This window comes from Oncorhynchus mykiss, chromosome 27, assembly GCF_013265735.2.
Source record: "Oncorhynchus mykiss isolate Arlee chromosome 27, USDA_OmykA_1.1, whole genome shotgun sequence".
Classification (NCBI taxonomy): Eukaryota; Metazoa; Chordata; class Actinopteri; order Salmoniformes; family Salmonidae; genus Oncorhynchus; species Oncorhynchus mykiss.
Window position 1 is genome coordinate 7,593,166 of NC_048591.1, and position 18,180 is coordinate 7,611,345.

The following is an 18,180-nucleotide window of genomic DNA, read 5'->3' on the forward strand; positions in this document are numbered from 1 at the left end:
AAAGAGAATGAAACGAAACGAAACAGTTCTGTAAGGTGACATACACTAAACAGAAAATAATCACCCACAAAACACAGGTGGGAAAAGGCTACCTAAGTATGATTCTCAATCAGAGACAACGATCACCAGCTGCCACTGATTGAGAACGATACCAGGCCGAACACAGAAATACAACAAAGAAAAAAGAACAAAGACTACCCACCCCAACTCACGCCCTGACCAAACTAACACAAAGACAAAATAAAGGAACTACGGTCAGAACGTGACAAATGTGGCTGACGCAACAGATCAGAACGTTTAGCTTAAAATGTTGATTAACTATAAGGCAATTTTTTTCACATTATAAGCGCACAATGCGCACACGGCAGTAGACTATAAGTGCAAAAGTTCCATTAGCGGGAAAACACCATTATCAAAAGTGACTGCAAATGCGATTAGGCATTTAATGCTTTCATTATAAAGGTGCATTTTTATGGTGAAAATGATCCCCAAACTCACACCCTGTTTATGTATGACAGTTAGGCTCTACACCCCTTGTAAAGTGGATTAACGCGCTTAATTTTAAGAAGTTATTTGGCCACTTTACTTGTGATACAAACCTTATCAAAGCATACAGGCCTATGGGCTAGGCTAGATGAGGTGTGCGACTATGATTAGAAAAAATAACACAAAACAGACTTTGTTTCTTGCGATCCACTGGGCATCATTCACAAGTGATAGGCTAATATTGTCACCCATTAGACTATTTTAAATTTTTTTATAATATGTTTATTATTTTCCAATAAAAAATCTAATAAAAAAGACAGCAATACAAACAATGACATTCATTGTACTGTTGAATGGGATGGCCAATTTAGAGGACAAAACAAAACTCAACTCACACATACACAAAATAAAATAAAAATCCTATTAGGTGGTACATGTATAAGAAGACAGCATATAGTCACTACAAGCAGTGTAGTTAAGCCAAAAAATAAATATTGAGTGGAGCACAGCACAGAGTAGCAGCAGATCGTTAACCCAGTTATGAAGCGGGACTAGACCATTTATCCAGTATCGGCGGCCATATTTTGTAAAACATTGGACTTCTATTGGAGGTATTGTATCGAATCTTTTCCATATGTATTACATTCCCCAAATTCCGTAACCACATTCCAAAGGTAGGTACAGTCTCCAATTTCCACAATTACAATATGAGCCTTTTGGCTAATAGAGTACAAAGAGAGAAAGCTTTCCCTTCCTGGTTATTCCCATAGACTGTACCAAACAGAGTGATCAATGGGTCTGGGGCTAGAACTCTATCAAAGGCTCTAGATAAGTAATCAAAAATGAGAGCCCAGTAAGCATGTAACTTAGGAATAAGTAGGTCAATGTCCCCTCATCATGCTTGCACCTCTCATACAGTGGTGAGGTGTCCGGGAATATTTTATGCAGTTTTACTTTTGAGTAATGTAAGCTGTGTATCACCTTAAACTGTACAAGATCGTGTCTGGCATTCACTGAACTGTGGTTTATGTTCCTGAGAGCTTCTACCCAGTCCTCATCTGAGATTTCTGAACCAAGTTCTTGCTCCCAAGCCCTTTTAATGGTGTCTATGGATACCTCTATGTGGGCAGTCTAGAGACTGACCCTTTTGAATAGGGTTTGACAAGCCCCTTCTCCCTCCACTGTGAAAACACCATATCATCCAATGCAGGGTGGAAAGCATCATTCAGGCAAATTGGGCTGTAAACAGTGGGTATGTTAAGAAAATACCTAATCTGTTTCCAGATCCTAAGCGTATGACAAATAACTGGGTTAGAGTCATAAGTGGATTTTTTCACATATGATGGGCTATTAAGAAGTGCAGGGAGTGAGGAACGTTGACAGGAGGCCTGCTCAATCAAAAGCCATGAAGGCATATCCTTCTGTCTCGTCGCAGGTAAACTTTCCCTCCAGAAAGACACAATGTTCAGATTAGCAGCCCAATAATACAGTTTAAAATGAGGAAGGCCAAAGCCCCCCTCTATCTTGCGCTTGCATAACTGCTTCTTTGAAATTCTGGCTGCCTTGTTATCCCATAAAAATGGAGTTACTATTTAATCCAGTTTCTTAAAATAGCTTTGTGGTATGAAATTGGGTAGATATTAGAAGAGGTAAAGAAACCTGGGTAGGACAACCATTTTAATAGTGTTTATACGACCAACCAAGGAGATAGGCAGAGTTTCCCAAAAATCTATATTTTGTTTAAGCTGATATATTTTCATGTCCCAATTCACTTTCAATAGCTGATCAAGGTCTCTTGTCACTACAATGCCAAGGCTTGTGAACTTGTCCATCACTGTTCTAAACGGGGTAGATTGCAGAAATTGCATATCCCCAGGCCGTGATATTGGCATCAACCCACTTTTTTGTCAGTTTATCTTGTAGCCAGAGAAGGAGCCAAATGTGTTTATCAAGTTAAGTAAGGGTGGAATAGAAGTTTTAATAGAAGAATCTCTATCTTTTTTTCAAGATCAGTGCTATTGTAGCCTCATACAGTGTTTGCTGGAGTTTGGCATTTTCTTTGGATTGTTTAAACATTCGCAACATAAGTGGAGATAGACTGGCGCAGTACTTCTTATAGAATTCTATTACATATCCATCGGGCCCAGGGGCCTTGCTGTTTGGAAATTGTGCTATGGCTGTGTTAATTTCTTCTAAAGTTATCCCTGCATCGAGTGCAGCAGCTGCCCCCCTGTCCCATTAGACTATTCTTGATTTAATCTTGTCTTTACATATACTACATAATGTATATGTGAAATTTGTTTTGATTTAGAATGGACCATTATCTTGCACCTGTCTCGAAACAGGGCCAGGGGGAAAAATACATGTCATCTATTCACTTCAATAGCGAATAGAGGACGCTTTTTCCGTGGTTCATTTTCATGCCAGGTAGGCTGAATACTAGATGCCGAGCAATTGCCATACCAGGCGGTGATGCAACCATGCTCTCAATGGTGCAGCTGTAGAAATTTTGAGGATCTGGAGACCAATGCCAGATCTTTTCAATCTCCTGTGAGGGAAAAGGTTTTGTCGTGCCCTCTTCACAACTGTCTTGGTGTGTTTGGACCATGATAGTTCGTTGGTGATGTGGACACCAAGGAACTTGAAACTCTCGACCCGCTCCACAACAGCCCCGTTGATGTTAATAGGGGCCTGTTCCGCCATCCTTTTCCTGTAGACCACAATCAGCTCCTTTGTCTTGCTCACATTGAGGGAGAGGTTGTTGTCCTGGCACCACACTGCCAGTTCTCTGACCTCCTACCTATAGCCTCTCTCATGTTGTGTCATCAGCAAACTTAATGATGGTGCTGGAGTAATGCTTGGCGACACAGTTGTGGGTGAACAGGGAGCACAGGAGGGGATTAAGTACACACCCCTGAGGGGCCCAGTGTTGAGGATCAGCATGACAGACGTGTTGTTGCCTACCCTTACCTCCTGGGGGTGGCCGTCAGGAAGTCCATGATCCAGTTGCAGAGGGAGGTGTCTAGTCCCAGGGTCCTTAGCTTAGTGATAAGCTTTGTGTGCACTATGGTGTTGAACGCTAAGCTGTAGTCAATGAACAGCATTCTCAGATAGGCGTTCCTTTTGTCCAGGTGGAAAAGGGGGTTGTGGAGTGCAATTGAGATTGCATCATCTGTGGATCTGTTGGCGTGGTATGCGAATTGGAGTGGGTCTAGGGTATCCGGGAGGATGCTGTTGATGTGAGCCATGACCAGCCTTTCAAAGCACTTCATGGCTACCGACATGAGTGCCACGGGGCGGTAATAATTTAGGCAGGTTACCTTTGCTTCCTTGGGCGCAGGGACTATGGTGGTCTGCTTGAAACATGTAGGTATTACAGACTCAGTCAGGGAGAGGTTGAAAATGTCAGTGAAGACACTTGCCAGTTGGTCTGCGCATACTTTGAGTACATGTCCCGGTAATCAATCTGGCCCTGCGGCTTTGTGAATGTTGACCTGTTTAAAGGTCTTGCTCAAAGGTCTTGCTCACATCGGGTTCCCGAGAGCGTTGTCACACTGTCATCCAGAACAGCTGGTGCTCTCGTGCATGTTTCAGTGTTGCTTGCCTCGAAGCGAGCATAAAAGGCATTTAGCTCATCTGGTAGGCTCGCGTCACTGGGCAGCTCGCGTCTGGGTTTCCCTTTGTAGTCCGTAATAGTTTTCAAGCCCTCCACGTCCGGCGAGCGTCAGAGCCGGTGTAGTAGGATTCAATCTTAATCCTGCAATAACGCTTTGCTTGTTTGATGGTTCATCTGAGCGCATAGCGGGATTTCTTATAAGCGTCCGGATTAGTGTCCCGCTCCTTGAATGCAGCAGCTCTAGCTCGATGAGGATGTTGCCTGTAATCTATGGCTTCCCGGTTGGGATATGTACGTACGGTCACTGTGGGGAAGACGTTGTCAATGCACTTATTGATGAAGCTGATGACTGAGGTGGTATACTCCTCAATGCCATTGCATTCATCCCGGAAAATATTCCAGTCTGTGCTAGCAAAACAGTCCTGTAGAGCAGCATCCGTGTCGTCTGACCACTTCTGTATTGAGCAAGTCACTGGTTCTTCCTGCTTTAGTTTTTGCTTGTAAACAGGAATTAGGAATTAGGAGAATAGAATTATGGTCAGATTTGCAAAATGGAGGGTAAGAGAGATTTGTATGCATCTCTGTATGTGGACTAACGGTGTGGTAGAGTTTTTTCCCTCTGGTTGCACATGTGACATACTGGTAAAAATGTGGTAAAACTGATTTAAGTTTACGAGCATTAAAGTCCCCGGCCACTAGGAGACCGATTGTGGATGAGCATTTGTTGTTTGCTTATGGCCCTATAGAGTTGGTTGAGTGCGGTCTTAGTGCCAGTGTAACGGATGTGAAACGGCTAGCTTAGTTAGCGGTGCACACTAAATAGCGTTTCAATCGGTGGGTAACGATGCTTCGTGGGTGTCAGTTGTTGATGTGTGCAGAAGGTCCCTGGTTCGCGCCCGGGGATGGGCGAGGGGACGGTTTAAACTTATACTGTTACATTGGTGCCGTGACCCGGATCACTGGTTGCTGCGGAAAAGGAGGAAGGTCAAAAGGGGGGTGAGTGTAATGGATGTGAAACGGCTAGCTTAGTTAGCGGTGCGCACTAAATAGCGTTTCAATCGGTGACGTCACTTTCTCTGAGACCTTGTAGTAGTAGTTCCCCTTGCTCTGCAAGGGCCGCGGCTTTTGTGGAGCGATGGGTAACGATGCTTCGTGGGTGTCAGTTGTTGATGTGTGCAGAAGGTCCCTGGTTCTCGCCCGGGTATGGGTGAGGGGACGGTTTAAACTTACAGTGCCTTGCGAAAGTATTCGGCCCCCTTGAACTTTGCGACCTTTTGCCACATTTCAGGCTTCAAACATAAAGATATAAAACTGTATTTTTTTGTGAAGAATCAACAACAAGTGGGACACAATCATGAAGTGGAACGACATTTATTGGATGTTTCAAACTTTTTTAACAAATCAAAAACTGAAAAATTGGGCGTGCAAAATTATTCAGCCCCCTTAAGTTAATACTTTGTAGCGCCACCTTTTGCTGCGATTACAGCTGTAAGTCGCTTGGGGTATGTCTCTATCAGTTTTGCACATCGAGAGACTGACATTTTTTCCCATTCCTCCTTTCAAAACAGCTCGAGCTCAGTGAGGTTGGATAGAGAGCATTTGTGAACAGCAGTTTTCAGTTCTTTCCACAGATTCTCGATTGGATTCAGGTCTGGACTTTGACTTGGCCATTCTAACACCTGGATATGTTTATTTTTTTTTTCATTCCATTGTAGATTTTGCTTTATGTTTTGGATCATTGTCTTGTTGGAAGACAAATCTCCGTCCCAGTCTCAGGTCTTTTGCAGACTCCATCAGGTTTTCTTCCAGAATGGTCCTGTATTTGGCTCCATCCATCTTCCCATCAATTTTAACCATCTTCCCTGTCCCTGCTGAAGAAAAGCAGGCCCAAACCATGATGCTGCCACCACCATGTTTGACAGTGGGGATGGTGTGTTCAGGGTGATGAGCTGTGTTGCTTTTACGCCAAACATAACTTTTTGCATTGTTGCCAAAAAGTTCAATTTTGATTTCATCTGACCAGAGCACCTTCTTCCAAATGTTTGGTGTGTCTCCCAGGTGGCTTGTGGCAAACTTTAAACAACACTTTTTATGGATATCTTTAAGAAATGGCTTTCTTCTTGCCACTCTTCCATAAAGGCCAGATTTGTGCAATATACGACTGATTGTTGTCCTATGGACAGAGTCTCCCACCTCAGCTGTAGATCTCTGCAGTTCATCCAGAGTGATCATGGGCCTCTTGGCTGCATCTCTGATCAGTCTTCTCCTTGTATGAGCTGAAAGTTTAGAGGGACGGCCAGGTCATGGTAGATTTACAGTGGTCTGATACTCCTTCCATTTCAATATTATCGCTTGCACAGTGCTCCTTGGGATGTTTAAAGCTTGGGAAATCTTTTTGTATCCAAATCCGGCTTTAAACTTCTTCACAACAGTATCTCGGACCTGCCTGGTGTGTTCCTTGTTCTTCATGATGCTCTCTGCGCTTTTAACGGACCTCTGAGACTATCACAGTGCAGGTGCATTTATACGGAGACTTGATTACACACAGGTGGATTGTATTTATCATCATTAGTAATTTAGGTCAACATTGGATCATTCAGAGATCCTCACTGAACTTCTGGAGAGAGTTTGCTGCACTGAAAGTAAAGGGGCTGAATAATTTTGCACGCCCAATTTTTCAGTTTTTGATTTGTTAAAAAAGTTTGAAATATCCAATAAATGTCATTCCACTTCATGATTGTGTCCCACTTGTTGTTGATTCTTCACAAAAAAATACAGTTTTATATCTTTATGTTTGAAGCCTGAAATGTGGCAAAAGGTCGCAAAGTTCAAGGGGGCCGAATACTTTCGCAAGGCACTGTATACTGTTACGCCAGCATCGGTCTGTGGTGGTAAATAGAAGGCTTGGAATAATATAGATGAGATCTCTCTTCGTAAATGTGTGGTCTACAGCTTATCATAAGGTACTCTACCTCAGGCGAGCAATACCTAGATACTTTAATTACATTAATATTAGACATTGCGATCCAGCTGTTTTTGACAAAAAGACACACACCCCCACCCCTCATCTTACCAGACGTAGCATCTCTGTTCTGCCAGTGCATGGACAATCCCGCCAGCTTTATATTATCTGTGTCGTCGTTCAGCCACGACTCGGTGACACATAAGATATTACAGTTCTTAATGTCCAGTTGCTATGGAGTAGAATGTAAAAAAGGGTTCTACCTGGAACCAAAAGGGTTCTACCTAGAATCAAAAAGGGATATTAAAAGGGTTCTCCTATGTGGACAGCCGAATAACTATTTTAGGTTCTAGATAGCAATTTTTTTTCTAAGAGTGTAGATACAATACTGTACTACAGTACTACACATATCATTTCAGACATTTCAAACACCAATAGCATGGAAGAGACTGGAAGCTTTTATTGAGTTTCTACCATACCTCCTTTACTAATCTCTGAGTGTTTTGTGGGGAGAGTGGGGTTGTAGTTTCCTGTGGTTTCTTAGCCAACAGGACATTGTTAGCAGAATGTTTGTGCAGTGTGTATACAAAGACCAGACTTAATGGTTCAATAAGTGTGTGTGCGTTTGTGCGTGCGTGTGTGTGCTTGTACAAGTATAATTGTGTGCAAAGGACTTTAAGGTGGTAGATCAGTATTGGGAAAGCTCGCTAACTAAAAAACAACAGCAATCCACTGAGACTGTGGTTGTGGCTTGGTACCCTTTCATCTGGTTCAAGACTAGTTTGGACCAGAGACATGTATTTTGAGAGTTGGGCCAACTTTTAGAATTTGGAATAATTGTTCTAATTCTACACATTCAGTTACATACAGTTGGAAGTTTACATACACTTGGGATGGAGTTATTAAAACTCATTTTTCAACCACTTCTTGTTAACAAACTGTAGTTTTGGTAAGTCGGTTAGGACATCTACTTTGTGCGTGACACAAGTCATTTTTCCAACAATTGTTTACAGACAGATTATTTCACCTATAATTCACTGTATCACAATTCCAGTGGGTCAGAAGTTTACATACACTAAGTTGACTGTGCCTTTAAACAGCTTGGAAAATTCCAGAAAATTATCTCATGGCTTTAGAAGCTTCTGATAGGCTAATTTACATAATTTGAGTCAATTGGAGGTATACATGTGGATGTATTTCAAGGCCTACTGTCAAACTCAGTGCCTCTTTGCATGACATTGTGGGAAAATCAAAAGAAATCAGTCAAGACCTCAGAAAAAAAATTGTAGACCTCCACAAGTCTGGTTCATCCTTGGGAGCAATTTCCAAACGCCTGAAGGTACCATGTTCATCTGTACAAACAATAGTACACAAGTATAAACACCATGGGACAACGCAGCCGTCAAACCGCCCAGGAAGGAGATGCATTCTTTCTCCTAGAGATGAACGTACTTTGATGCAAAAAGTGCAAATCAATCCCAGAACAGCAAAGGACCTTGTAAAAATGCTGGAGGAAACAGGTAAAAAGTATCTATAGCCACAGTAAAACGAGTCCTATATCGACATAACCTGAAATGCTCCACTGCTCCAAAACCGCCATAAAAAAAGCAAGACTACGGTTTGCAACTGCACATGGGGACAAATATCATACTTTTTTGAGAAATGTCCTCTGGTCTGATGAAACAAAAATATAACAGTTTGGCCATAATGACCATCGTTATGTTTGGAGGAAAAAGGGGGAGGCTTGCAAGCAGAAGAACACCATCCCAACCGTGAAGTACTGGGGTGGCAGCATCATGTTGTAAGGGTGCTTTTCTGCAGGAGGGTCTTGTGCACTTCACAAAATAGATGGCATCATGATAAAGGAAAATGTTGTGGATATATTGAAGCAACATCTCAAGACATCAGTCAGGAAGTTAAAGCTTGGTCGCAAATGGGTCTTCAAATGGACAACAACCCCAAGCATAGTTCCAAAGTTGTGGCAAAATGGCTTAAGGACAACAAAGTCAAGGTATTGGAGTGGCCATCACAAAGCCCTGACTTCAATCCTATAGAAAATTTGTGGGCAGAACTGAAAAAGAGTGTGCGAGCAAGGAGGCCTACAAACCTGATTCAGTTACACCAGCTCTGTCAGGAGGAAGGGGCCAACATTCTTATTGTGGATGCTTGTGGAAGACTAACCGAAACGTTTGACCCAAGTTAAACAATTTAAAGGCAATGCTACCAAATATTAATTGAGTGAATGTGAACTTTTGACCCACTGGGAATGTGATGAAAGAAATAAAAGCTGAAATAAGTAATTCTCTCAACTATTATTCTCACATTTCACATTCTTAAAATAAAGTGGTGATCCTACCTAACCTAAGACAGGGAATTTTTACTTGGATTAAATGTCAGGATTTGTGAAAAACTGAGTTTAAATGTATTTGGCTAAGGTGTCTGTAAAATTCTGACTTCAACTGTAGCCTTATTTCAATATTTGACCATGTAAGGCAATGGGGCGTTAGGTCTAACATGGCTGACGTATCATTTTTAAGTGTCATGTAAATGAATCATAATGCAGAAAACTCAATGGCACAAGTCTCTAGACACATGGCTCTGGTTTGGGCCAGAAGCTGTTGTCTCTTTCTCTACCAGTGGCATAGATGTCATCTCACCCCCATGTCGATTCCATTTCTCATCCTGTAGGTGGGTGATTGCAGCCCAGGACGGTTCATACCCGGGTTGCCTGCTGACGGGGCAGGTGTTGACTGGCTGATGGATAGGCCGACCCAGGTGGTTGATGGACAGACCTTCTCATAGACCTTGACCGCCTGTAACCTCTGGGCCCATTCAGCCAGTGATCCATAGCCTTGAATAAAGGTGATTGCCAATGTCCATGGTCCTGTGTGTGTTCAGTGTGAGTGTGAGTGTGCGTGTTTGTTTTGCTGTGGGCAGTGGCTCAGCATACTTAATGACTAGTGGGTTCAATAGGGGAAGGATAATGTAGTATAATACCTTACTGAGGGACCTTAATATGGGTGGTCATAATGTTATTACTTTTGGCTATATGGAGGTAACAGTGTTCAAGACTGGTCAAATATACTGGATCTCTGTCTGATGACTGAGATATGTGTCTTTGATATGACACAGGGCACATGATTCGGTGAACCTGCTGACAGGCAAGGTCATTATGCAGGCTATGGGACTACAGGCTACACACAGTAGCCTCTACCTCACAGCTCAATCTAAACATGTACCCTACAGTGTCCCTTCCACGATGAAGCAGCTACTCCTCCTCTCTACTTCCTCACATTCAAAAGGAGCAGCCTGGTTACACCATCCGGAGAATGGGAATTGATTATCTATCCCATGAAATCAATGCTGCCAGCTCTGAGCTTAACTGCTGCATAGCCACAGTAGTCTACAGACTGCAGTGCGGGCTATACAGTGGCAGTGGATGTGGATTAGCCTGCCCCCTTGTGGATAAAAAAAAAGTATACTCAAAGATCCCGATACCAAATCACAAATACTGTTGGTTGTTCGTCAGCACCAGGTGGTCATCGAGTGTAGCCTAGTCCTCTATATCAATACTAGTCCTCTATATCATCCATACTGATGTTAAATAGGGTCCTAAACGTCTACTATTACCAACTGCTCCTTGAAATAGTATGAGAGGATGTATGTGAGCTTGTCAGCATTGCCCATTAGACATCATCGCTGCTGGTCTAAAAAGTAGACCGTCTGCGTGGCACTGTCTCCCCCTAGTGTAAACGTCTAGGAGGTGCAGCATCATAACAATACATGATTGTTCTAAAATGGTGAAGGTTTCAGAGGCTGGTGTGGTATTAGTCATCTCTTCTGCTGCAGACTGCACGGTGACCAGACAGTGTGAACTAGGCGTCATCACAACAGTTTGAAAGTGATAGACTATAGACACTGCATGGCAATTATATTTTTTCCAATATATATTTTCTAAATTTTTAACCAACCTTTTATTGTAATATCCTACAACATTACGATAACACAGATATGAACAGACATATGTGGAAAATACAGGTTTAAGCTACTGTATTGGCTTAATGGTATCATGGCATCAAAATCACAGATCGGGAAATTCATCTCATGAGCTGTCATTACGCACCAGTAGCCTGTTGCCAAGCAGGCCTTTGCTTAGCACAAAACAGCGCTCTCACTATCCATCTTTATCTGACTGTTTTTTGGGATACAAATAATAAAGTGTTGGCTATGTGAATAAACGGGAAATATAACCTACACTAGTGAGGAAATGTGAATTGATAAGTGTATCCACCCAGATGCGCTAAACTCAGTATAGTTTGGCTTCGTCATAGCCAGCCGACCGAGACAAAGCAAGCTGTCACGCTTCGACCCGCTATTGTGAGAAAGCAAACACTATGACGATTTCTTTATTTGTAATTGAGGAGAAACGAGCATTTATTTCAGATTCAAGGCCTGTTTACAAATAGCCTGTACGCAAGGCGATGTTGCTAGCAGAGATGATGGAGATACGCGGTGTCCGTGCGTCAGCGTCCACCCACTCCACTCCGCACCTGCATCAGTAGAGAGAGCATCACTGGACCTGCCTGAGCCCTGATACTTAAACGACTGTTCCACGTTCTGAATAAGCTATAGGTAGAGAGCGGGCCAATAATACATCCCCACGTTGTTTCGGTTTAGATCAGGCGGTGGGACGCTGGAATTATGGTTTTTGTGATTCACTGCACTTTATCTCTGGATTTAAAACAACCGCACATCGTTTAGCCAACTGTTTTGGATCCTTGACTGAGTCTGTTGACATAGCCTAAAGTGTTAAGCTTAGAGGCGATGAAGTTGGCAATTTACAGTGATGGCAAGCGGCGATTTTCGTGGGCCACCAGTCTATTAACTAGGTAGCCTACAATAATCATACAGCATTTCAGGAATATCTTAATTTTGCTCATTTACAAACACACACACACACACACAACGCGCGAGGAAACGGTGCACATTTGATCCAAGATAGTAAAATCTCTGTCGTCTCGCGTCTCTGTCACTCATCTTTCAAAATTACGATCCGCTGTTACATGAGACGTTTCCGTTATAGCCTACTTACCCATACTATAAACCACCAATCCCACGATGCTCAAGTTGATAGCTGGCATCCACGTCTTATTTCGCTTTTGTAATGTAAAATGCATTGTATCTCCTTGTAGTAAAACGTCACGCTATATGATTAAAATACAAATATCGTCAAATCTTCTGTTGTACTTAAAAAAAAGCTTAAAATATGTGTTCTTTTTTCAGTGCTATGATATGGCTGGCAGTGACTGTAGCTGTAGAAATAGTTGATTATATGGTTGTGGGTGTCTCTCCAAAGAAGGCGGGGAGGTTGGAAATGGAATAAAAGCCTCCACTCTTAGCTCCCTCCCTCTCTATCCCTCCATTTACCCCTTTCATATCTTATATTTGAATGTACAATTATTAAATTACATTTACCCACAACGATCTGCAGTTTCAACTTAACAATCATGGAAAAGCACTTGCATTTCATAATTCACGGATGCCCTTAGATAAACGAATGAGATTTAATCATATAATAGTGTATTGTGTTGTTTGTTTGATCAGGCTCAAAATAGAATCACATCACATGTGTTGACTATCATTTTCCCATGCAGTAGACTATGTGCGTGTATTGTGCTGTCAGTATAGGTGATAAATATACATGTGGAATATAAATAGGCTATAGGCTAGCTAACGGAATCAATTATATTGATATCTTTTTATCTCTGTGTGTCCTAGACCAGGGATTTTCCAACCTTTCCTTGGGGGACGTAAAACCGTTCCATGTATTTGACCTATTCCACAATTATTAACACACCCGATTCAACTTGTCAACTAATCATCAAGCACTTAAATAGGTCAATCAGGTCAGCATAATTGTGAAATGTCTGGGGGCCCAGAGGTTTGAAAAACTGTCTGCCTGTCTGTCTGTCTGTCTGTCTGTCTGTCTGTCTGTCTGTCTGTCTGAAATCAAAGTCTATATACAGTGAGTGCAAATAAGGTCAAATAAGGGAGTTAAGGCAATAAATAGGCCAAGGTGGCGAAATAATTACAATATGGCAATTAAATACTGGAATGGTAGATATGCAAAAGATGGATGTGCAAGTAGAGATACTGTGGTGCAAAAGGAGCAAAGTAAATAAATACAGTATGGGAATGAGGTAGATGGGCTGTATACAGATGGGCTATGAACAGGTGCAGTGATCTGTGAGCTGCTCTGACAGCTGGTTCTTAAAGCTAGTGAGGGAGATGGGAATCTCCCATTGAGTAAAGGACAGGAATATTTTCATGACATCATCCTGAGACGAATGAATAAAAAACATTGTTTGATTGCGGTCATGGAAATAGAATTCTGAATTGTATATTTGCACTGTTTTTGACAAGTGTGTCTCAAATGAGGGTGCAGGACAGGCGAGCACAAATTGAGCTTTGAATGGCAAGTCGAATGTTGTTCCCCCCTTATTTTAAATCAAAGTTAAGGCCCTGCTTTGTGTGTGTGTGTGTATTTGTTTATAGAGTTTCCACTTAATGAAATACCCTGGGCATTTTCATGAGTAAAGGATGTTAGTTGTCAATAATTGATGTCCTGATTAATTACTGAGCAGTTGGACTGCCGTACACATAAACAATAACCTATAACACCGACAGAAACGGTCTGGGATTGAATCTGCAGCGCGTTGACCGACAAATGCATTGCTCTTGTTTAGGTGATGTCAGAGGTGCCTTTTAATCTCTGAAAGTCAAAGCCCTTTGGCGTTTACTATTATAGCCCATAGAAACGCATTGAATGACACATTTATAAAAAGACAGTAAAAATGTTTTATCATAAGGTATAAGGTTTTGAGGAGTTTGTCCTATATCTAGGAGATTTAAAATCAGGAAATATTTTTGGACACATATTTAACACTTTCTTTTTTTTGTTGGCACAGAACTACCTCCATACTTCCATGGAGGTATGGGTCACTTTCAGGCAAGTCCCGTGACACTTGTGGGGGTCATGGAGCAAAATAGAGAACACCACCGTGTTCACGAATGATAGCCCCATCTTTCCATAGTGTGGTATTAGTCAGTAGGCCAAACCGTTCGGACTCTACAGACATTTTCATGAGAAGACCGATTTTTTTTGGGGATGTCTCCCGGTCTGACAAACGGCGCTGTAGCTCTGCCACTTTCCGCCGCAGATGCGGAAGGTCAAAGTAGGTGGACGTGCCGGATTGAGACGCAGCCCACGCATAAAACTGCTACGTCTATCTTCAACAGACACCTTTTATGGATTTTTTGTTTGTTTGTTGTTGTTTTAATTCGATTGACGCACGGTTGGTAATTGACACTTGAGCTGACATTCACAGCGTTTACCATCTCCACGAACATTGGGGAAATTCCCTTTTAAAAGGCATTGTTGGAAGTTCAGTGTCCAGCGGTAGAATGCACTTTCGCAGTGGTAGAACACGATTTGAATGGATATTGGCCATCTTCTAACATAGCCTGTGGACAACAGGCCTCCTGGCTTTTTAGACTGAAATGAATGGGATTATAAAAGGTATCAGAAAAGCTGATATGAGCTGAGATGATCTTGAAGGTAATGTAATTCTGAACATTTTAAAAGTGATATCTCTGCAAAGGGTCATAGACTTAACAGAGAAATCCAAAGACAAAGGATGAAGATGTTTAATGAGCACTGTCTCTCAGTTTCCGGGGAGGAGGAGTTTGGGAAGTCTGTGAAAAGAGAATACGAAGAACGAAGCAGTCGTGGTGGCCAAACAAACAAAAAATTCAACCTGCTCGCAGCAAGACCCGACCCCTCCCTTTCTGTTCATCAATAGCAAGTGCAGGAATAAAGAGGTACCTAGGAAGAAAACAAGGGAGGAAGGGGGCTCTAATATGGATGTTAAGGGGTGGGGTGATGGCGGGATGGGGGGAAGAGATAGATAACAGGGAAAGAGTGGGATGTACTGTGAGCTCCAGATGAACGGATGGGGATGAAAAGATCAATACCGACAAAAGAGAGATTTCGGTATCAAAGCCCTCGCTGGTCAGTCAAGCACAATGGAGCTACACACGAATAGCTAATGCAGAGGAACATAGTGGGAAATGCTAAAGATAAGAGGATGAAATAAATAAAGTGTGAACAGCAGCATAACCCACAGAGTACTCGGGGATGCAACTCCTGTGGAGATCATGAGTGTAAAGGACTCCACGGCTCTAGTTTGGCCTTTCCAACATATTGCTGTGTGTGTGTGTGTGTGTGTGTGGTGTTTGTGTGTGCCCCCTGGGAGAAGGCATCATTTGACAGCAGGCAGTGCCATTTGGCATAAACCTTCACATAGATGAGAACGCAATCATTCTGGGGGATTCAGGGGATGAGTTGAGAGGCTTTAGAGCAGAAACAAATAAATAGACAAGGATGTTCACACGTCACACTGGAAAAGGGCAGAGAGATAGAGAGACAAAACAAGAGAGGGAATGGTGAGCATTAGATAAACAGTGGAGGAGATTGATGGGAAGATTAAGCAATATAATACATTTTTGTATAAGTTATCACGGTGTGATGATATACATTCCAAAGTTGTCTTTTTAAAGTCTGCTGTCAATGGTCATCGATGACATTGATCTGTATTGAAACTGAGCTGCCCAATAATGTTGAGCAATAAGCATTCAGCCACACCTCTGAGAGAGGAGCACTCTGGGATTAAGGGATAAGGACACATTGTGTAACGGTCAAGTCATTCCAGACGGGACATGACCTATTTCTAAAGGCTACATCAAATGTTGCTCCCCAATCAGATAAAAAAGCAAATCAGCTTACCAATAACAGAGCTAGTATGCTTGTTGAATAATCAAACAAAAACAATCTAGCATCTCAACAGAAGTGTCTACCTATTTCCCTAACTGTCATGTGCAAGACAGGCAAGACCGTTTTGAAGAACAGTTTTAGCCAGTTTTAGCAAAATAATTGTTTATTTATTTTCAACTAAAATACTTCACACCAAGACAACAACAAAAACAAATCACATCCTTGCCAAAGTACCTAAAGGCCACATGAAATGGATTGTCCTGTGCATGGTCTGTGAATGTTCTGTACATATCCTGTGGAATGTCCACAGGATAATTGCTACAGAGAGAGCCAGCTGGTGGATGAAACCATGTGCAAGATAATCCCTCTACCCACTTCCTGTTTTTTTTAAAAACCCTACCTGTCAAACATAATAACTGTCCATCTCTGTTAGGGTTACACTGAAGAGCTAAGAGGACTCCTCGGCACCCAGGGGACCATTAGCAAGAGGGATGGATCTTCTAAGTAATACCAATACATTATATTTATATAGCTAAATTATAGGAATCTTAATCAATTACCACTCTGATTATAGTGTGAGACATGAATGTGGATATAAGTGGTTCTGGATTCTCTTCCAAAATAACAGACTTTCACCCCTTCTGAAATGACTCAAACACAGTGGTTCTTCGGGCAATGTCACAAAGGAACAAAGGGAGATTTGGTCATTCTCTCCATTTGAAAAAGCCAAGCTATTAGCCTCAACACAGCAGTTCCCTGTGTCTGAGTCTTTAGGGAGGGTTGGGTAGGTTCTTGACTCTATCCCAGTGGAAATACTTGCATTGTTTAAAGGACAAAAAACACCACTGTTATTATCTCATCTGGGAGAGTCTTTCTGCTGGGGTGAGTCTTGGGCTGGGAAGGAACACCTGGAGGCCCAGCGGGAGTGCCGTGCTAGATGCAGGGAGGAGAGAGATATGTAGGAGATTACTCTGATACATCACAAACACGCATACATGCACATGAGCTCACGCACATACAGGCACACACACACACATTCAGTCAAGTGGCCAAACAAAAAACCTGTGTATTATCAAGGACTGTATTGAGTGTAAGAAATGGCTGTATGATCATCTCAAAATAGAGGAATTAAAGCCTCTGTTCTGTACACAGTGTGCTCACCATGGTAACGTGGATGCCCTCTCCTCTAGATGGTGTGGGAGGGGGCGGGGCCCTGAGCCTCTGGAGTGTGACATAGCAGTTTGTGTCCTGTGTTGTGTTCGAGCGAGCAGGTACAGTCTGTCTCCGGATGGGTTACATCAGGTTAATGGGAATCTGCTGGGAAACTCCTGTGCCGCCCTGGGATCTCAAGGTGTAAAGGCGAAAGATAATCTGTCAATCTGACTTGAATAGCACAACTCCTTTACCCGCGTATACACGTTGATTATTATTATTCGTTTTTTACATATATTTGTATTTAATGCTTAGTCAAACTGTTATCTTTATAAAATAAAGTATATACCTGATCTCTTCACCACTCTGAGCTGTGTGTGACTCTCATGGATGTCTGGATTGCCAGGTGGAGGACATAGGAGACACAGGTAGGTGCCACTACGTTGGACTGTCACCGACAGCAGCAGGAGCGAGAAGTCACCTTCAGAGATGTTTCCGAACCAGAAACACTCTTGGTTCAACGGTGACAATTCAGTCTTGGTAGTGGTATATGATATGGTGACGGTTTTATCCATTAAGCTCTTTTCTTGTGCATTTTGTCATTATCTAATCATGGCATGTGGTTGTTCAATGACAGACATGTATTTGTTTCAAGTCTGTCACTGGTTTCATTTCAGAGAGACAAATAATCATGGTTTTAATAGCAAAATGCTATATACCCGCCTCACTCTCAGAGACCAGTCCGAATATAACAAACAACTACATTTTTAATACAGAATAGTACAAATGATACATTTGAGACATCAATATTTAAAAAGTGTTATTAAAGATATTCAATGCAGATGCGATCTGTACTGTATGTAAACCATTTAGATTTGACAAATTAGCAGACAATCTTATTCAGAGCAACTTACAGTTAGTGCATTCATCTTATCTTAAGATAGCTAGGTGAGACAACCACATATCACAGTAAAATATATAGGAATCGAACCTTGCATTCCAGCAAAACAATGGACATATGGCATTTTTACACACACACACACACACACACACACACACACACACACACACACACACACAAAACATTTTTTATAAAAAAACTGAGAACAGTATTAAAACATGTAAACATAG

General features: G+C 42.1%; 1 protein-coding gene across 2 annotated transcripts in view; it reads right to left on the reverse strand.

Annotated features, from left to right (window-relative positions):
- The window catches only part of scn2b (sodium channel, voltage-gated, type II, beta), a 30,766-nt gene extending 18,363 nt beyond the window's left edge, over nucleotides 1-12,403 (reverse strand). For both annotated transcript variants that reach the window (XR_002471125.2, XM_021587450.2), the window contains exon 1: nucleotides 12,157-12,403. Coding sequence is in view for 1 of the 2 variants with exons in the window: in XM_021587450.2 (XP_021443125.1) it covers nucleotides 12,157-12,241 (85 nt within the window). In the remaining variant the exon portion in view is untranslated. The remainder of the gene's footprint in view (nucleotides 1-12,156) is intronic.
- Nucleotides 12,404-18,180: the final 5,777 nt, after the last annotated feature.